The following is a 22292-nucleotide window of genomic DNA, read 5'->3' as shown; positions in this document are numbered from 1 at the left end:
TTTAGCCTGATTGCTCAGATTTGATTCAACACAGTTTTGTAACTGACAGTCCTTAAGCACTCACTGAGAGCTAAGAAAAGTTCTGTCACATTGACCTCCTAACTCCCCATGATGTTACTAGCAGAACCAAGATCTTTAGGTACATAACCATTGTCCTGTGCCATTGAAACTAGAAAAAGAATGGATAACAGAAGAAAGATAACCTCTTTCATCTGAGCTAGCTGCTCAGGGAAAGAAGAGACATTTTGCCAGAGTTGGACAAATGCTACTAACAGGACAATTTTGGGGAACAGGTAGGTCCTGAGTTTAAATTCCAAGTTTTGGAAGAGATCGTGGTCAAGAGCAGTGATTGGTAATAGGAGACATGTCTGACTTTATTTTTCTTTCCCAAACTAAAACTTTATTCTGCTGATTGAACTTGGCAGGAGCTGAGAGTTGCCAGTAATTGGCTGATCAGCAGTACCTTGTCCACCCTGTTTCCTGCTGAGCTGCAAACCCAGTGGGACCTGGCAGCTCCAAAGTCATTGCAACTCAAAGTTGCTTTTCCTAAGATGCAGAGATATTCAAAACGTGACTGGACACAGCCCTGGGCAACTGGCTGTAGGGGCCCCTGCTTGAGCAGTTGGGTTGAACAAGATGACCTCCAGAAGTCCCTTCCAACCTCAACCAGTCTGTGATTCTGTAAGTTAGGTAGTTTGTGGTGAGGTCCAAACTACAACAACCCCTACCCCAGCAGGACTCAAGCTAACTCCCTGTGATATTTCACCGTGAACAGTAGTTGTTGTGTAACAGCACCCCCCCGGAATGAAGTGCTGTTTTAATTGCTTCCACTTACTCTCCTTGTTTCTAGGGAATTTCAGCTGGAATTAAGCAATTCCACTTGTCCACATGTTGACTTATTTTTCTGCCTTTCCTCTCAGTACAACATGTTGTTCAACAACCAGTCAAAGATAACATGCCTGGCAGAGGTCTGCTGTGCTCAGTGTCCAGGATCCAACTAAATGCATCGCATTGTCCTCCATATAAAATAGATTAATCCAAATCCTGCCACAGCCCCTAAATCTCCAAATTCAGATCATTAGAGAAGTGTTAAAAATATCCGTAATACTATTACAGCTTATTTTAGATCCCACCAGAATCCTATTTGCTTCCTATGTGTGTCTTCATTGGAGACATTATAGTTTTAATAAAAAATAAAATTACTGCTATAGAAGGAAACTACATTAATTAGTATTAATATGATGTGTCAGGTACAAGGAACTCAAGAAATTAGAAACGATACATCTCTACCAAACTTGAACATATGTTTCCTTTATGTTTCCTTTCTGTTTGAGACAAAGAAAAACAAGAATAAAGAAAATTGTTTTGTATTACCACCGTTCTTAAGTCTGGATTTGGCTTGACACACTAACTCCAGCCTGTTTGGCCTATAAAGAAATCAGAATGAAAATTGTGAGGCTGAAGCATTCCAATGCACTGAGTCACTACTATATTTCTCTGTCAATCAGCTTCCAAACTGCTCCTTGCTCTCTAGCACCTAAAGAGTAACGCCTTGGACAAAGAGGACAATTTTCTGCTTAGGGAACAACTTCTCTGGGGACAGAATGGATATTAAAAAGTATTTTTCTTCAATATTTCAAGATGGTGGGTAGAAGCACAGAAAGAATTAAATGAATAACCTATCAAAAAGATGAATTAGAGGAAAGGCTGGCAGGTCAACCTCAGGAATTACAGCAGTTCAGTGTAGACTAACATGTCAGAATTTGGAAGCTCAAGCAAACAAGTTCGCGTCTATAAAAGAGGCCTGGAAGTCCCCTTTGGTTGGATCTCAAGAACAAAAGGAGAATCTATTGCCTTTGGAAGAGGGGACAGGTCTCTCATGAAGACTATAAAGATGTAGTGAAGTTATGCAGGGAGAGCATTAGGAGAGCCAAAGCGCAGCTAGAGCTCAACCTGGCTACAGCTGTTAAGGATAATAAAAAATGTTTCTAAAAATTCGTTAACAGCAAAAGGAGAATTAGGGAAAATCTCCTTCCTTTATTGGATGCAGAGGGAAACATCGTAACTAAGGATGAGGAAAAGGCTGAGGTGCTCCACACCTACTTTGCCTCAGTCTTTAGCAGTGGAACTGGCTGTTCCCTGGACACCCAGCCTCGTGAGCTGGGAGATGGGGAGGGGAAGCAGAATGAGGTCAGCACAGTTGAAGAGCAGGTGGTCAGAGACCTGCTACACCACTTGGATGCACACAAGTCTGTGGGACTGGATGGGTTACACCCAAGAGTGCTGAAAGAGTTGGCAGATGTGCTCGCCAAGCCACTTTCCATGATTTACCTGAAATCATGGCTAACTGGGGAGGTCCCATTGGACTGGAGGGTGGAAAATGTGACACCCATCTACAAGAAAGGCAGAAAGGACAATCCAGGAAACTATAGACCTGTCAGTCTGACCTCGGTGCCAGGGAAGGTCATGGAGCAGGTCATCTCAAGTGCCATTAAAAGTCATATAATGGACAACCAGGGGATCAGGCCTAGTCAGCATGGGTTTATGAAAGGCAGGTCCTGCCTGACAAACCTGATCTCCTTCTATGACAAGATGACCCGACTATTGGACGAGGGAAAAGCTGTGGATATTTTCTACCTGCATTTTCGAAAAGCATTCAACACAGTTCCCCATAGGATTCTCATAGAAAAACTGGCTGCTCATGGCCTGGATGAGCGAACGGTCTGCTGGGTCAAGCACTGGCTGGATGGACAGTCCCAGAGAGTGGTGGTCAATGGAGCTAAATCCAGCTGGCAGCTGGTCACGAGTGGTGTTCCTCAGGGCTCGGTGTTGGGACCATTTCTGTTCAACATCTTTATTGATGACCTTGATAAGGACATAGAGTGTATCATCAGTAAATTCACAGATGACACCAAGTTAAGCAGGAGTGTTGATCTGCATGAAGATAGGGAGGTACTACAGAGAGACTTGGATAGATTGGATCGGTGGGCCAACGTCAACGGGATGAGCTTCAACAAGGACAAGTGCCAGGTCCTGCACTTGGGCCACAACAACCCCATGCATCACTACAGGCTTGGGGAGGTGTGGCTGGAGAGCTGTCTGGAAGAGAAGGATCTGGGGGTTCTAATTGACAAACAGCTGAACATGAGCCGGCAGTCTGCCCAGGTGGCCAAGAAAGCCAAGGGCATCCTGGCTTGTATTAGAAATAGTGTGACCAGCAGAAGTAGGGAGGTGATAGTCCCCCTGTACTCTGCACTGGTGAGGCCACACCTGGAGTATTGTGTCCAGTTTTGGGCACCTCAATACGAGAGAGATATCGAGGTGCTGGAGTGAGTGCAGAGGAGGGCAATGAAGCTGGTGAAGGGCCTGGAGAACAGATCCTATGAGGAGAGATTGAGGGAGCTGGGACTGTTTAGTTTGAAGAAGAGAAGGCTGAGGGGAGACCTCATCACTCTCTACAGCTACCTGAAAGGACATTGTAGAGAGGTTGGTGCTGGTCTCTTCTCACAGGTAATTAGCGATAGAACAAGAGGGAATGGCTTTAAACTGCAACAGGGGAGGTTTAGACTGGACATTAGGAAAAAATTTTTCACAGAAAGAGTCGTCAGACAGTGGAATAGGCTGCCCAGGGAGGTGGTGGAGTCACCATCCCTGGATATGTTTAAGGGTTGTTTAGATGAGATGTTGGGGGATATGGTGTAGGGGAGAACTTTGTAGAGTAGGGCTGATGGTTGGACTCGATGATCCCAAGGGTCTTTTCCAACCTGAATATTCTATGATTCTATGATTCTAAGTCACATGAGGATGTGCTTTCACGTGAAGCTTCTGGCAGTATCATTTCTGGGCAGGCAGGCAGCCCTGGGAAGGTAGCCATTCCCACAGCCTTTGGTGTATCTCTGCCTCCAAGAGAAAGCAAGGGGTGAAGTAGTCCATGGACAAGAGCCTACCAGGAAGGAAGTCTCGATGTTCAGGACATCAGTGCTACATTTTGGGCAAATAGAGCCTGTCCATACATCAAGTACACTTTAGTTTGTGAACATGTTACCTTTCCTGCACCACACGTGGTCCACTGCTTGAGCCGCCAAAACCAGGAAAGACAGTTCTCTGCAGTCTGGTCAACAAAACTATGAACAGCCAGAATTGGGAGGGTACCAATGGAGTGCATGTAGGAACGTGTAATTTTGGATAAGTTTTCATTTAGAAAATAAAATAAAAATGCAGAGTTTTAATATTTTAAGAAAGATTATTTTTACTTCACCTGCCAAAGACTGCTTCATTAAAAATAGGGGAAAAGAAGCAGGACATTTTCAATAAGCTTTGATAGTTTAAATAGATGTTTTATAGGAGATATAAGGCTTCGTTAGCATTTAGAACAAAAATCAGTTTTGAAGGTACGAAATTCTCTGCTTGTTCCACCAAGCATGAAGCCTCTCCTCTTCCCTGACCTTTTTCTGGTTTATATCAGTGACAGAGTTGTGACGGGATCAGCAGCTCCTGCTCTGTGTGGTTTTTGTCCCTTCCCTAGCCAACCTAAATAAATATTTGCTTATCCATTCCTCCCTAATAGACAGATCTCCAGGGAGAAGCCTCAATTATGCGGTAAGGCAACATTGATTTCAACCTGGCACAGTGCGTGGAGGCTTCAGGGCTTCAGCTCAGAGACCTTCACCTGCAAATACGAGTGCTGGGCTATAGACCGAACCCTCGGTTAAACGCAACAGGGTCACGTCAGGACCACGGTAGCCAGCCAGTGCCCCCCTCTGCTCCCAAACCGGCCTCTCTGAATTGAATCTCCCCAAGGGTTTTGTCAAAAGCCGATGGCCACTACCCACAGCGGCGCCTGGGACGGCGGTGGAACTACCCCTGTCACGTCTTCCCCTGCTCAGCTTCTGCGTTCCCCCCTCCCCGCGGTTGCTCACCGCCATCTCCCGATCCCCCCCGCTCCACTCCTCCCCCTCCGGGTGCGCGGCGGGGCCCCAGCCCAGCCCCGGCCGCCGCCGCCGCGGTGCCGCCGGCAGCCGGCCCTCCAGCCCCGCGGGAGACGCGAACCGGCGGGGGCGGGCGCGGCGGAGCCGGGGAGGAGGCGGCGCCTTATAGCGGGGGCGCGGCGGCAGCGCCGGCAGAGCCGCGCCGGCCGGTACCCTGGACAGCGCCCCGCCGCCCGCCGCCGCCATGGTGAGTGTCCCCCGGCCGGCACCCACCGGGCACCCTGACCCCTCCGCGCCCCCCCGGCAGCCCTGCATCCCCCTCGGCGCCGCCGCTGCTCTCCTCGCCTCCCCGCCCCCCGCTCCTCCGGGGCCGGCTGCGAGTGGGGCCCGCTGCCCCCCCCGCCCTCCCCGCTCCCACGGGTCAGATTCGGGGTGTGATTTTTCGGGGTGCTGGGGGGGGCATGCTATCAGCTGCACGGCGAGCAGCACCCGGCGGGTCAGGCGGCGCGGAACGGGGCGGGAGGGAGCTCTGCGCACCCCCGCAAGCGTGGGAGCCGAGGGGCGTGCGGGGACCGTCACACGGCGGGAGGGGGTCGTGGGCGGAGGGAGTGAGCGGGGCGCAGCCCCCGCGCATACGGTCCCCCTGCCCCGCGCCCAGCGGCCGCATTTTCCTCCGTTTCGAGGTGTGCTTGGGCATGTTACATAAACAGATTATTCACAGCGGTATGTTAATAGAAGCTCTTGCGTTAGTCACACAGTCTGTAGTGGAACACTTCCTTTTTTTCCATGTAATGAATGAACAATAGAGGTTTAGATTCCAGTTTAGCATTTAAGAGTTAAAGTGGAACAATGCAGTCACCTATTCAGCGAGTAGGACCATTTCCCCGAAGCGCATCGTGTCTTTGCAGTCATAGTAACTTCCCCAAAGGAGCTCATCCTGTTTATCAACAGTAATGCATTACGTGTAATGCTGACCTTGCAAAGCAGGACGTATCATACAGATATTTTGCAGCCTTAGAGTCAGTGGGGCTGAATAACTTGCTCAAGCTTGTCATATCAGAAGCTTGGGACACGATTAACAACAGAACCTACTTTTTCTTTCATATGGTTTAACAACAAAAAAAATTTCTTTTTCAAATCTCTTTGCATCATATATAATAAATTCTGCCTTCCTTGCATAAAAATCAATTTGGAATCCACCCCCCCACACCACCCTGGCGATTCAGATGTGAATAATACTCAAACAGTCTTTCCATGAATTACCTTGAGTCCTCTTCCTAACAGTCATGTATCCATCTGCTGACAGTCTGAATCTGTTTCTTCTATTTAGTCTATTTGCAATCAGCTCGGACTCAGGATGACAGATATGAAAAGACCCTGTTAAAAAAGACCAGAAATGGTGCAGTAGTTTGTGTTCTCCAAGACCCCCAGAATGACTTTCCACACGTTATTGAATTCCTATTTCTTATCATCTAGGGTGAAACATAAATCCAAAATTTATGACTAAATTACCATAACTGCACAAAGCCTAAGTTAATACCAGCCGTTGATAATATCTTCCTTATGATATAGTCAAGGCAGTTACAAAGACAACTTGATGTTGCTGAGGGTAATGCACATTATTTATCAGCAACGGCTACCCCTAACATCCAGGTGCTCAGAAGTGCTGAGTCAACTGGAAAGAAAGTTAAAATAGCCTGAACCAGTTAAAATATTTCATTTTGACTCCTTCCAGGACTGAATGAAGTCAGTTATACTGGTGCAAATCAAAGAAAAATTCACTGCCAACATAGGCATTGGAGACTTCATATTTGTACTAATGAAAATGATAGGTGAGATCTACCCTTAACCTGTTATTTCTGGTTCTTAGAGCTGTTTAATTCACCTTGACATTATTCTTGAAATGTCTAGCAGCAATATCCAGAAATCGCTATTCAGAGCTACACAGGGGTTTCTATTAACAAGTTTTGCTCCTCTGTATCTCCAATAACCTTAGACTTCAAAAGTTTCCCCAAAAGATTTCCCAAGCCTTGTTAGTCATATGAACAGGCATTCTGGGGGGAGAATGGCCAGTTTGGGAAAATCCTTGAAGTGGTATAAAGGCTGAAGGTTGCTTTGGCTCTAAAGTTTGAAATAGCGTCCTTGGAACATTAGCTACTGAATCTAAAACCTGAACTTTTGCTGAAAATTGTTGTAATGATGCTAATGCAGGGTTAAAAGTTACAGCACCTCGATGTCTAGATGGACCTGGAGTTTGAGGGCAGGGGGACACACAGACATGGGAGGATACTACCAAAGGTATAAGGAGCAAATGAATGACAAACATAGTTTTTTGGCCACAGTAGTGGAAACAGTATTTTAGCACTCCCTGCTCCAGTGGCATAGAAATAAGCAGGTGTATGTTGCTAGTGTCCCTTCAACTCCAGTGAGAGAGTTTCCTCAGCAACCTGGGTGTTCAATCAGTTATTTGTAGAAAGTAGCATAAGGAGATTTTTTTTTTCTTTTTTTGAAACTTCATTTTGCTGAAGCAGCAAACTGCAGCCTTCATCAGGCTTTAAGTTTTTCCTCAGCATCCCCACCATATGAGGGCAAATGCAGTGGGACGGTTCTCCTGTTTATGTAGTTCACTGCAGCCCTATTTACTTCAGTGAATCTAGGTCAAATTACACTGGCTCAGGATTTGGCTGCACCCTTGAACTTTAAACCGATTATAAATTTTGATTTGTCAGTGTATTTTCCATGGGGTCAAATCCCACTTTTACAGAGTAAGAGAATGTATAACCTTGCACAGTGCATAGCAACTAATACTTACAAAGAGGCTAGGTAACACTAAGGTAAGCATAAACATGAGGATGGTGTGAAGCTGTATTTAATAGGTTCAAGTATTTGTACCTCTACAATAATCCAGTTGCAGAGGGGTTATATAGACAGGCACTAGAATATTTTTTAAATTCCCTAAGAGACTTTGATAACTGGTGTAGTCTGACATCAGTGAAGAAAGACACCTAACTCTTCTAAGCATTCAGAAGCATCATAGCCACCATGTCAGGGTATGATGCTTGATGTGGGCATACATTGATTGCAGAACATACAGAAAGGGCTCTAGACAGCAACAAATCTCTCTTCTTTGCTGGCAGTAGCCAAAATAAAACGCTGCTTCATTGTCCACTAGTATTTATTAATTGCCCTGAGCACTTCCTAAACAAGAGTATTGCAAAAGCAATGTTCCAGCCCCTGAATATTGACACGCAAACTGGAAGAGAACATTTTCTGTAGGCAGAAATCATCACAAATCCATGACTGACACAGGAGCCAGTCCTACAGCACCCACTGCCAACAAGATCTCTCCATCTCCATCATTGTTAAAAGCTAGCAAACTTCAGCAGCCCTGCCATCCAGAACCACAGCAGCAAGGGTTGTGCCAGCTGGTACAGAATTAATAAGCTATGAGAAAACATGCTCATAAACTGCATATACGACAGACAAAGGAACATAAGTACTTGCACAGAAACTCAAGAAGATGCGTTGAAGCATTTTGCACATGATGGGATTGATTAAAAAGTCCTGCAGGACTTGAAGTAAGAATCTAGTGTTCCACTGGCATAGTTATTTACAGATAACTGCTTATCAAAACCTGCATGCTGGCCTTGGTGTTGATCCCTTTCATCTCTAGGAAGATCCTTTGATTCTTTAAGACTGACCATTGTATCTTTATTACAAGCAGTCTGACCTGTGCGAGGAAGCAGACTCCTGTTGTTCATCAGGCACTTGATTTTGCATTCATTTAGTTTAATAGCATCTCTTTATTTTATTAAAGAAAAAAGTTAAATGGATGCAAACACTTTAAAATTGAACCTCTGACCCGATTAAAAGTTGGGGAAAAACCTGCAGTAGTATTTTCTTTAGGTATTAGTAAACTCCAGATTAATGTAAATATAAAGGGCTGGTTTACTTCCTAATCTAAGGCAGCTTCAAGTGTAAATCAATAAAATCACATCAGGTAGGAATTTTTCCTGATGCATTTATGCTGTGCTATATGAGAGTTTTGTTAATCACTGCCTGTAAAACTGATTTAGAATCTGAGGCATTGATAGGCCTCATACAAATTGAGCCTCAAGTCCATATTCAATGATAAAGTAATATGTCACAAGTGCAGCCTGATTTGTAGTTAAAGAAGATAAAGGAGAAGGGAAGGAAATTAGGAGGATGAAACTAGGCATACCACTGGTTGTTCAGAGCCAGAAAGCTGCTGGGATGAGTCTGCCTTGTGAGGCCATGGTGCAAGGGCACGAGAAGGGTTGCCCAGCTGCAACAGGGAAGAAACACCTTGTGAGACTGGAGCCTGCATCTCTGCCACATTGTAAATGCCACACTTCAGACTTCAAGCATATCAAATTTATCAGCCAATTTGTAAGCGCCTGGCAACAACTGAGCTTATAAATCCATTTTCTGCATACAGCCCCATGGCTTGCCTTATCATGTGCTAAATCCATAGGCCACAATATCCGAGTGACTGCATCTTTACCCACAGGACTGCTGCACAGCTGACAAGTAGAGTTCAATAGGAAATAAAGTGAATATTTATGTCTTCTGTGGGGCTTCTTACCTACCTAACTAACAGCAAAAAACGCTTTAGCTTTTGAGAGCTAGTTATGCTCAGATCTAGGAGGGTAAGAGGGAACACTTTACATCTTCAAGAATATGACAATTAACATTATATTGGCATTAATACTGAAAGTACTCTGATTTGATGTCAGTCTAACAACAAACAAGTGATCTTTTAAAATATTAAGTTCATCTAGCTAATGACTGTTAAACTGCATTGTGTTTCCTCTTCCTCAGTCAAAACTGACCATGATAAAATGATAAAGACCAGATGTCCCATACTGAAAGAAATCAAACCCCATGTGGCAGAAATTTCTATATGAAGATGTGTCATTAGAGAATAAAAATTTAAGATTGTTTTCATCACTGTTGGAAGACATTTTGATTTCTTCCCTAAGAAGGACAGATACAGAAATGAAACAAGAAGTATTTCATATTCTGTGTCATTATTTCAAAGACACAGCAAGAAATGGAAGTTGGAAGTGGGGTGGCCAAGTTTTAAATAAATATCCTAAAACCAAGCATAAGGAAACTCAGCAAAACCATTCTTTCCCTAGTTCTTAAAGGCCCCCTAAAGTATACTGGTCAGAAGTGACCATTCATGACACTTTGCAGCTAGCAAACACAATGTGGTACAGCAACCGAATGGGGGGAGTAACTTACACACATGAAGAAAAGTCTAGAGCTAGTTTTATGTCTTCTATGTGACAATAACTGATGCAGTTTACAGACATTTTGTGTCATTAGGGCCTTACCATGCAGCACAGTCACTAGCATTTTTATTTAGTTTTGAGAAAAGTGTCAGTCTGGGTGTTTCCATGGTATAATGGGTTTAAGAGCTTTGGGCTTTAAAATTCCAGTTATATGTGGACTAAACTCTAGGATACCTAGTGTTGGGGTTAACAGAGGAAGGGAGCTAATTAACTTGTGCACCCTCTTATCCTGTGCCAGGAGACTGGGCTCTATTACTTGGGTTCCATACACTTTTAAAAAGAGGTGCCCTTGGACTTCATTAGCCTGATTTAGGGTTTTAAAGAAGGTAAATTTAGAACTGTTTTGGAGGAGGAGACATAAGAGAACTTCCATGATCTCTTTTTGTCTTCCTTATTAAACTTGAAAATCAACTGTCATTTCCTTTCCTCTCCTCACCCAGTCTTCTTTAATCATGATTGAAGTCCAAAACATGAAGTAGCATTTGAAATCCAGGTTTTTGCTCTCAAGGATTTAAGGGAGAAATGGAAGAAAAAGAAATTGAGGACCAGTTAACAGAACAAGAGGTTATTTTCCACTTCAAATGCTGTTTTGTGTTCTCAAGTGACACTTTGGAAAACACGCATCAGATTCTGTTTCTTTATTTCCCTATATCACACATGCATTTTCACAGCTTGAAGTAAAAAAATACTTTGTTTCTTGCATTTTGCTGTGAGTATGGATAAAACCGCTCCAAAAAGCAAAGTGCCTTCAAACTGGCAGGGAATAAATGGTTGGCAAAGTTGTCAAGGGTGATTTCCATGTCAGGGAATTGGCACATCTTCTGCTAAGGCCGTTCTGAATACTATCCACGCCTACTTTCTCTCCAATTGCTGGCTGCAGACAGCTAAGTTACTTCTGTTGCAGTTTAAAAGGTCACATGTGAGGTCGTGCGAGTTCTGCGTCTGCTAGAAGTTGGTATTTGTGGCAGAACAGTCTTTTATTATGTACACAGTTTAATTTTTTTAGTGTTTGTCAATAGTCCTTGCAATTCCAGGGGGAAAAGTTATTAAGTCTATTTTCATATTTATATGCTTGTCAATCTATTAATCAAATCTCTTTATGTTCTAAGAAGTTTAATCAATTTGCACTACTGACTGGCTACTCAAAATTACCCTCCTTCTCATATTCAGAAGCTTGTCTAGTATGAAAAATATCCCATGCAATTCTTATAGGAACAGCTGCATCTCTCCTCTCAGCGGTTAGGATTACGCCTTCCTAGAGTACCGTTTCGGTGTTACTTTGTTGTTACACCAGAGACTGTACTGTGGCTTAAACCCTTCAAATCAGCCATTCTTACTTAGGGGTACCTTCTTACCTTGACTAGACATCTTTCTGAGATGTATCTTTGAACAGTGACAGAAGGCTATGCATGAAGCCAGACAAAACCTCCATATTTTCAGGTTTTTAGAATAAAAAGAAAAATCAAAGATATCACAAAGCAAGCATATCAATAAACAGTTCATATTAGCAAAGTGTTTGTAAGTTCCTTTCTTCTTCCTACCTTCTACTGCTGTTGAAAGCAGAAATGAGAGATGTCTTCCAACCTGCTAGTATGCAGGTGGCTTCAATTTCAGCAGTTATCATCACTCTCCAAATAGCAGACACCTTATTTTATATGAGTTACTTAAGAAATCCAAATCTCCTCTCAAAAATCGGGTCCTTCCATTGAAAAAGGTATTAGAAGAGTCTGGATCGATGCTCAAAAGCGCCCTTGGAAATTTTGCCCTTTCAAATACTGGAACTACTGCCTTTTTCTGGAACCTTGATGATTAAGAGCCATGAGAAAGTAGCATCCCCAAAACCAGACAAGTATATCATGTCTCTAGTTTTATGGCATTCTCTTCAATTTTCAGAGCTCTCTTTTCTGACAGAAGGTTAGTTACATATCCTCTCTAAGATTTTTTTTATTATTTTTCTGATATGTGTCAAAAGCATCACAGTATGTTCATGCTTCCCTTTGAAAGCTGAGATACAGCTTGTGATTTCTTGGTGCTGAAACACAGTGGAAACTTGGCTCAAAAATAGGCAGTTTGTGCAAGGAAATAGAAAAGGTAGCATTTAACTTTATTCCTCTGCAAAATACCAGTAGCTCTCCATTTCAGGGAAAAGCAATATTGAGAACCTTTTGGTTTTAATGCAGTTATTTATTCCTTACTGCTGGAGACTTTGTAAGTCTGCATTTTAATAGTATCTGCAAGAAACCTTGAAAGATAAAAGACTTGAAGAGAGTTATTTTGCTTACAATAACTAAAAGAAAATCTCAAAACTATCCCCTATAACCTACCCTGGAGGGAAAAATCACCATTTTTTTTCCCCTTTTACATTTACTAAATTACCAGCATAATTTTATTTCAGATTGGGTATCACTGAAATGTCCCCTCAGGACTACATTTAATACAAATTTTTGCACAAAATAATTTATTTTTCATCAAGCAGGAAGTAATTTCCTTCTGTTTGCCAGACACCTTTGGGAGATGGTAGAATTCAGATCGGAAAGTGTTTTGATGGAAAGGTGCAAAGTTGAAAGCTAAACCAGAGAAAATTGTCACAAGGATGGGTGTAGAAGGGAAACAACATAGCCCTATCCTATTTTGCCTCCAGGTGTGTTTTCATGAGTTTAAAGGAGCGTAAGCATTTCAAAATTCTGGCTCATTAAACCTTAGGTCTTGCTGAACCTTGGTATACATGCTTGGTATACTCAAAACCACTCAAAAACTCCTGAGCACTCAGTAGGATAAGGAACATCCTGATCAGCTGAAAACAAGAAACCCATACCAGTCCCCTAGTCTTCAGCAAATTTGGGGGTTCAGGTGCTCTTGTTTCTTTTACAAAGACGTCCCCTCATGCCTCAGTGCTCCTCCTCCAAATATGAACAGCACTGATAAGGCACTGATGCAAATGTGATTCTCAGCAGTTCAGACTGGATGCAATAAGGTGGTTATTTAAGTGAAGAGGATACAATACCATTGAAATAATGATGTCATCTAAATTAACAATACTGAGCTAAATAACAAAGTATTACTGCAACATGGGCATCTGTGTTGCAGGAAGCAAAGTGAGATCATTAAACACCTATGATGCTTCATTCATCAATCCAGAATTAGAAGAGGTTTGAGAATTTATTACCTGAAATGATCTTGCACTTGATTCAATAAACCAGTTTGGGAGATATTTTGATAAGCATTCAGTTGTTTATCAACTGCAGGTTAATACTGCAGGTAACTGAGTCTAAATTATGAAGGAGAGATGTGCATAGTCAGAATGAAGGAAGCGTTCAGTTCAATTAGAGCCCTCAAATAACAGTGCTTATACCTACCTGGGGAAAGTACCAAAGGACACCTTCAGACATCACCTCCTGGTTTCTTTCTTAGTATCTTCCTCAAAGAAATAATATCAAATAGGTGGATTTTCTTTAAAACCAGTAATACTTAAAATTCTTTTATTTTACTTCCTTACTTAACTCTCACGGCTATCACACATTTGCTCCCTCACCATATTTACAGATCGCACAGACTTAAACAGAGATGTGGATTTCTTGCTGTAGTCTGTTTTCCAGGGGAAAGTCTCTTGTTGCTGCTTTTTTTCTGTAACACCTTAATTCTCTATGATATTTAATAACTAGGTTTACCACCATTACCTTTGGCACTTCTGTCAGACAACACATTTTGCTGGGAAATAAACATTCTGTGTCTGCTATTTAGTTTTTCTTCCCTTGTTTTTTGGTGTGGGTTGTTTGGGGTTTTTTTGAGAAATCTTCCCATTTTATCTATCTTTAAGGGTATCTGTAGTGATACTTAGATCAGCTGCAGGTGCCATCAATGCTACTTCTAACTTGTCCTGTAAAACAAATGTATTCATTACATTTACTTATAAGAAATTGTCATCTCTTCAAATAGTTATTCCCAACAACACACATTTAATGCAAAGTAACAAGTGATGCTTCTCCTTCTCTGAAACAGTAGCAAAACTGAAGAGACTTGGAGCACCTGCTTCACTTGTTGGAAACTTGAGCTCATGAGGATATTCATTTTCTGGAAAGAGGTACCTGATCGGTGCCTGTGATGTATATCAGGTCTCAGACAGTTCAAGCTGACCCAGCCAGCAACTCTGTTTTCCTCTTGTCAACTATCTGTCCACTACAAGGCAGCGCTGAACCTCGACACTTAACCATCGAGGGAACCAGTATTTTTCCACATGATATCTATCTTTATAATGGCTGTTTGCTCTAAGAATTAATTAATAATTAAATCAGTCTAGACGGGTGTGGCAGTCACTGCGATGTAGCACTGTCATGTAGATGTTATGTCACATGGAAATTCCCAACTTTGATGACACTTGATTTTACAGGTCAGCTTAGGCTGATCCTATCATGATCTCCTGAATGATGAAGAAAGCTGTGTGAAAAGCTTTTACCAAGAAAGCTGATCTTCTAATACTGGACATAATCATGAAGACACAAAATGTATTGCAAGACCAGCATACCCCCTGAAGCACTGAATGTCTTCTGGTCATGATTTCTTTCCATAATATTAGATATTGTGACATATTCATGCTTTGGAACTTTTCAGGTTTTACTTTTCTTCTTCAAATCAGCAGTTACTTGTAAATATCTGGCATCTAATGATAAATTAGAGGATAAATGTCTATTAAAACTCCTAAATTTGAAATCTAATTTTAAGTATAACGTACAGATTTTAAAAGCAGATATTTTGACCTAAAACCTCACGTTTCTTTCCCAAAGTGAATTATACTCATAACTACCTAATTGAAAACCATCCTGTACTGAGTTTTGTACCTGCATTCCTCACACAGCACTTAAGACTGCTTTATACCTGGGTAATGACCTCAAAGTGAAATTGAAAGGCTTTGCATGTGTTGGAAGATTAAGGCTGAAACCTTAGAGGCTTGGATCTGAACTCTAATCCACAGCAGCATGCTACAAACTCCTCCTCCTCTTCCATTCTTGTCCTTCCCCTTTTTCCGCTTACATCCCCATAAATAGTTCAGGGAAGACTCTATGCATTTGGGCAGCAACTACGAGAAATGGTGTAGCAAATGACTGCAAAACAAGAAAAAAACATTTCTCTAATTGGCAAATAAGCACAACCAGATTTCCTTCATCCAAACTATAAGAACAAGAACAAATCTGTAAACTGAGTGCTGTTACTTTTAAGGGTGTGGGTAAAGCAGACTACAATATGACCTACCTTACCAGTCTCTGAATGGAGAGCAATGGAAAGAAAACATGCACACACATATGTTAAGCTGCAGCACTAAGCTACTTTGCCAGATTCCTTTGTTCCAAGTTTTGAAGACAAATTAAAATACAAGGGCTCCACTCCTGGCAGTGGGTCCGGTGAGTCTGGCCAAGTGGACCATTACATTCATGGTCCATCCACTCTGCTGGTCTCTTTAGCAGCCAGCACAGCATCTACCCATACGTGTTGGGTTATAATTATGCAATGAACATGTCCCCTCATAAATCTCCTGCTTCTTCCAGGTCCATTCCCACGTGGCAAGGGAATGGGAATATGTCCTGTTTATACCTCATAAAATTTAATAACTTGAGCAGGTTGTACGGCGTATATATCAGGGTAGATTTTGACACATTGTGCCTTTGGGAAGGTAGCCCAGTTCAACTAAATGTTTATAGGTACAATTTTTCACAAAGGAAATACAGCTGGGCAGAATTAATCTCAGTAGCTTTATATGAGGATTAAATGAGACATTCAGTAGAGGGTTTGAGAAACAAAGAAAAGAGGCATTATTATAGATTTGTTTTTGAGGGTTTTAATCCCACTTTGTTCCTTTCTGGGTTTTCTGACTTTACAGAGGTCAGTAATAACCTTAATTTACAGGTATTCCTTTTAAATATAATTCTAGTTTCACTGTGGCAGTGAAAAACTTGAAAGTATGACTGTAACCTCTAGAGCATGTAAATTTATGAACACAAGAACTTGGTGTTTCAACTCAGTAAAAATGCAGGTTGGAGTGAGCTTGATTTGGGGGATCTATACTAAAGAAGTTACTACAAAAGCCAACCAAGGATGTGAACATCTGTCTGCTCCTGTTCCAGCTGGGCCAGCAGATGAGATCCCCATCACACAGCACCATCTCTTTGCTGCAGGTCACTGTCCTGCACGGCTCCTCACATGAGCTTTGCATAACTTCTTTTACTCAGGATGAGCCCAGTTGCCAAAGAGCTCCAATTTGAGTAGTTTTGATTAACCAGAGTCCCTTTAACAGAAAAATGTAACAGCTGCACAACCAGCACTGCCCAGAGGTCTGCGGTGGCGTTCCCAGCCCAAAGGAGGCACAGTTGAGAAGCCCATGCATGGGAACCCAACTGTCCAGCCAGCACAGCAACTCTCACAGTGCCCAAAGCGCAACAGGTCTCTAGCTCTGATTTGGTTTTTGTTTATGTTTATAGGGAGCTCAGTGCCATTTAATAACTGCATTGACTGGAGATGGTTTTGCTAGTGAGGATGAGAGTATTTTCAGGACCATTATTTTTTTCTGAAAAACTAAGGTATCCTATGCTATAATTGTGTTTGCTCCTATAAGTTTTTGTACTTAAAATATACTTCTGTACACATTCAGTAGCTATGGCAATTTTAAAATACTTCAGAAGCATGAAATTAATAGTAGTGAACTTCAGAAATTTATAATACATTGACTATAAATACACTGCACAGTTAAGTGATGCAAAAAATATGTGCTGCATTTCATTCATTTTCTTATGCACAGTACCTTTAACATTAAATATAGTAGAAGCCTATTTTACTCCTTACATCCTGACTAGGTGAATCGAAAAAACCCTAAGGCCTTATTTTATTTTTTGTATGTTTATATTTTAATATTTTATTAATTTTATTTGTTGTATTTTAAAGAGAGAACCCCACAGCCCTACTTTTATGTCAGCCCAGAGGAACTAGAAATACTACCCACATGGGTTTTCAAATACTCCTATCTTGTCCCCCTGCCCCTGAAGTAGGCGAGTACCCCGCAGCTCAAGTATGAGCTCTTTAAGAAAATCAGGAAAAAACGTTTGGTCAGGCAGAGCCCCAGTCAGGCAACACATTTTAGAAAATCCTTTTTGATCCTCCCTGCCTGTAACAGGAGGGGCAAGCCGTCCCTTGCACATTAATCCCCACCGTGGGGACATGGTGTTACATTGCAGACATCTGGGACAGCAACCAAGAAACCTACTTCTTCAGCATAGAGTGCCCTTTGTCTTCCTGAACTGCCAGGATTGTGGGAAAACCAGAGCTCTTGCTTTTGGGGTGTTTTGGTTTTTTTTTTTTTTTAAGGTTTATCGTCCAACAAGCCATGAAATCCTGTGCAGAGGCTTAGGATCTTCTATTCATCTTAGACCTTGAAGTCTGTTACAGTAGAAAATTAAGATATTCACAGTACTAGAAAGGATATGTTGTCTGGTTTTTTCTATTGCTTTCTCCAGAAAAATAGCCAAACATGTATGCCAAGTGCAAAATAAAGCCCTGCATGCATTATACTAACTTACAAAATCAGCTTCTCAGCAGCAACAAAATCTGTCTGCAAATAGCAAGGAAAAAAAAAATTATCAAGATATGGTATACTGAGAAAACTGAGCTGCCTTGTAAACTTGTTGCTGTAATTCTCCCCTACCATTTAATTTGCTCCCTGTCCCCATCTTGTTTGTTCATTGTATGGGTCTAAATTTAGGATGCAAGCTTTTTGCTGCAAAACTGTGTAGTTGCATACATGACACATGTTGAGCAGACACTGTATACCCAGACATATCTTTGGGGAATTTTCTGTTCCAAAACCAAATCATCTGGTAAATCCAAAGCCTTAAAAGGGTAATTACCCTCCTTTGTTCTAGTAGAATTATTTTCCCATGTTTCTCAAAGAGCAGCTGGCTGTCTTGCTCTTAAATAATGAGAAGTGATACACTGCTTCTTCATTACATTAGGCATCCTTTATGAAGTCTAGTTGTTCAGAAGCAGGTATGTTAAGCTGTGCAGGCTTTTGTATTGCTGATGTAAAATTAATTCTGATACTGATCTCTCTTCCCAATGCCTTGTAAAGTCAACGAGAGCTGAACAGACCATTAAGGAAGCAACCGTAACAGAATTAACCTCTCTCTAAAAAAAACTCACTGGGGTTCTTTGCTTGTAACTTAAGGACCTTCCTGCTGCAAGGGAAACTTTCTCTTATTCAAGCCAGGACCCAAGGATTGTTGCTTTGCCTGAGAAAGTGATTTATTCACTCAGGCTGTTGGAAGGAGGCAGAATTTTTATCTACCCTTTCATTTTTGACTAATTTCCTTTTTGTTTATTCCCTTGGAGTCATACAGTCTTGTCACATTGTTGCTGATGGGAATTATACTCCATCTCAGGTCATACTGTCATTTTAAATCTGATTGTTAGAGCAAAGGAAAAATGAGGTCAATAACTGCTACCATTTTCTTGGGAACTGACAGGCCACATCTGAGGTCTCCCTAGAGAAATCTTCTTTAATTACAAGTTAAGCTGATGTTCCCCTGTGTAGCAGGTAGAATTGAGCAGGATTACTTTTAAAAGGATTGCACTGATCTGCTTTGGTGACAGTTTCATTTTGAAATTCTGATAACAAGCAAGAGGATGGATTATAAAGATACGGTTCTCAGGAGTGTACACGACTGACACATACCGCAAATTGGGCCACAGCAGCCACCCATCCCTTCCACTCCTCTATTAAGGCCAGACAAGTTCTATTTTGAGCACTGTGATTGCCATGTATTATTTTAGCGATTACTTAATATGATTGTGAAGAATAGAGCAAAAAAAAATCGGAAATTGTAGAAGGGAAGTCCTGCAAGCAGGGATTCCAGAAAGGGAATTTTTTATCCTGGAGACAATGTGACACTCAGCCTTTTACAATATAAAACAATGATAAATGTGTAAGAGGCTGAATGCTTTCAAGTACTTAAATTAGGAATAGATTTTGGGAAACCAGGCAAATATTAATGGGTTCTTAAATCACTTTCATTCTAACCCATGTAATTGTAGTGCAGAAACCTTTCAAATTCCTTTCCTTCATACTTAAAAAAACCAAACAGCTGATTAGTTTTGCAAAAGCAGTTTATCTCACAATGATATATGATCTTATAGTAGCTTGGCTGGTAAAATAAGACTTACCTTATTTTATGTGAGAAATTAGTATTTTCTATGACACCTAGCAGGTTGCATAGTCCAGAAACAAAGACTGATGTCTGAAACAGCTCACATACTTACAGTGTTTTAATGAAAATTGTTCTGCCTCTTAGTGCTTGCTCACCTTCTGTGCTGATGGTGCTTCAACCTGATTTGAGTCCTGACAGAAGCCATAAGGCAGATATTCCTCCACCTAAGTCCTTATTCCCATGTGTGGGATAAGCATGTGTAGCACTGAGCAGGACTACAAAACCAAGTGAAAAAGAGACCTCTTATTAAACAAAGCTAAAACTCCCAAAGCAGAAGGAGCCTAAATATTAGTGCCATTTCTCCAGAAGTAAAAAGTCTGGAGTATGTCAGCTCTTAGAGATGAAAACAGCTCAAACTCCCATTTCCTGTGGGAACATACCAACCATCAACCAACAACTGATAAATCCTAAGAGAAAAGTGTTTCTCTGGAGTCTCTTTGCTGTAAAGGCCTGTCATGCAGAACTGAGGTGCTCACAAAGTGCCCACTTCTGATGGCAACTCCCAAAGCCAGGCAAACAGGAGTTTTACATTGAATAAAACAATGCACAACTCACTTTGCAAATAAAACCACTCTAAAGCAATACATGCTGGGTTTTGGGTTTTCTTCATGTATTATAATAAACTTAACAGTACAAGGCAGAACTTGCTATTCTACTTCACTACAGATAGAACCTAGGATTTTCAGAGAGACATAAGAACTATGATAGTTTGTGAAGCCTTATAGTACCAAGAGTTAAAATGAAGTCTTTTGGAGGGGGAAGACAAAAAAAAGCAGGGTATTTTTTTGTTAGTTAGGAAGAGAGAACGAAAACACATACGTAAAGGTTTTAGTTTGATCTTCATATGACAATGTTTTAGAAATGTGAATGTTAGAAAAGCCCCAAAGTAAATTTTTTTCTTTCACTGCATTGGGTTATCATCTATTACATTTCCAAAAATCACCTTATGTGCAAGAAAACTTTATCATGCCCTAAGCTTTTGTTTTAGAGAAGCATCTCAGCAGCAACAAGGGTTGCCTGTAGATTCACACTTGTAAAAAACAAGAAAAGAGTCGGCACTGAGGGTGGGTATTGCTATAGTAATGTTGAGATGAATTACAGCTAACATGGTGTGTGTGTCTGCGCTGTGGTTACGACTGTGAGCAGGATGGAGTGTAGGTGTGTTGTGTGAAAGACCAAGCATAACTGGTCTCCTCATGTCAGTCTCCCATCCTGAGGTGACCAGCCAAAGCCTTGTCTGCAGCTCAGAAACCAGGACCAACCCCTGCAGGCAGGCAAGCTGAGCCCAGGAGGTGTTTTCCTTCCTGCTCCAACAGGGGCAATTCCCAGAAAGGGCAGGTTTACTGGTAACCATCAGTAACAACAGGTCTTGGTGCAGAAATCAAAGGTGTTGAATCTCTGAGAGAAATGTGTGCTCAACTTCTTGTCAAAGTTATGTCCTGCTAGCTTTCTGTTAGCATTCAGCACGTTAACCTGGAGCTTGTGGTTGTTGCTGTATTTCAAACTCTCCTGTCAGAGGGAACACTGTAACTGCACAGCTCTGCGTGTGTATTTTTCCACTATGACTAACTTAAGTGTGGCTGGAAACTGGGCCAAGATGCAAACGGAGATGGGGAAACATGCTGCTTCTCCTATCACTAGGCCCTTGTGTGTTCCTAGCACGCCTGTCTGCTCTTTTGTATTAAACTCAGTGATGAAGGTGCATCACTACCGACAGTAAATTGCATCAGGTGCCCATTTTTAGTCCACATGAAGAATAGGAGCCCCTTGCACAGCTCACGTTGCTCTGGGGGGCAATGAGCAAGCTCACCAAAGGGCTCTGCTTCCTCAGTGTGAGGGGGTATGAGTGCCACCTGGGTGGCATGGCAAAGGCTCTGCCTTTAGTAGGCCACTGTTTCTCTTAATGCTCTCTGTGAATAATACCCTGAGAGCTGTAAGATGCCTAAGCATGGGGTTGTTGAGAGCCATGTCCTCTGACTCTTATGTAGGCCACCCAAACTCACACACCGCAGAGGACATGGAAATTTCTCAGCCTTCAAGCCTCAAAGTCATCTGCTTCCCTTTCACCTGAAGGAAAGCACTTTTATTTAAAATACTGAAGATAACACAGAAACGGATACCAAAGGATGGGGTTGGCTTTCTGCTACTAGCTGCTTTAGGAGAAAATGGGAATTAATTCAGGGCAGATCTGTGGTAAATCCCTTCTGCTCTTATTCTTTTCTGTGGAAGCCTCTAGATCAGCCTATGGGAGCTATTGGTTTGAGACTTCTCCACTCTGGGAAATGAGGAGGGATATTTCCTGGGCCCACAGTTCCTATTGCTTTAATAGTCCAGTCTGGTTTGAGGGTGGAAACACTCACAAGAAGTACCATCAGCACAAGTGGAACTGCATAAAGGTGACATTATTCACCAGAGACACATGGAGACCACAGTGAAACTTGGTTTAGGTGCACATTTGCCAAAAGACCAGTTTCTAACTGTCCAAAGAACAGAGATATTTTATCAAGAGGAGCTATTTCTGAACTGTTGCAATCAACTCCAGCAGGGCAGAGACCATTTTAATATTGAGTATGAGCTTGGGATTGCATGAAATAATTAGGAAAACCGATACAGAAGAAAAGGCATTCTGAAATACTATTCCTAAACATTCAGGGAGCAGCTGATGGGAGAAATTAATTGAAGAGCCTCACCCTTCCTTACAACAGAACATGTTTAGGACCTCCTTTTTGCCTGTACTCCAAGGAAAAAGTAGATTTAAAGACTGTGACTGCTTAAATGTATAGTGGCCCCACCTCTAAGCC

The 22292-nt window shown here is 41.9% G+C and overlaps 1 protein-coding gene across 1 annotated transcript in view; it reads left to right on the top strand.

Moving 5' to 3' along the window:
• The first annotated feature begins 5057 nt into the window (after positions 1 to 5057).
• The window catches only part of ELOVL2 (ELOVL fatty acid elongase 2), a 56270-nt gene continuing 39035 nt past the window's right edge, over positions 5058 to 22292 (top strand). Inside the window, exon 1 of the mRNA XM_074828281.1 lies at positions 5058 to 5175. Coding sequence (XP_074684382.1) covers positions 5173 to 5175 — 3 coding nt within the window. The 5' untranslated portion in view covers positions 5058 to 5172. The remainder of the gene's footprint in view (positions 5176 to 22292) is intronic.

This window comes from Strix aluco, chromosome 1 (genome assembly GCF_031877795.1).
Source record: "Strix aluco isolate bStrAlu1 chromosome 1, bStrAlu1.hap1, whole genome shotgun sequence".
Classification (NCBI taxonomy): Eukaryota; Metazoa; Chordata; class Aves; order Strigiformes; family Strigidae; genus Strix; species Strix aluco.
Note: the sequence above shows the minus strand (reverse complement) of the source record. Positions and strands in the feature narration are given on the sequence as shown.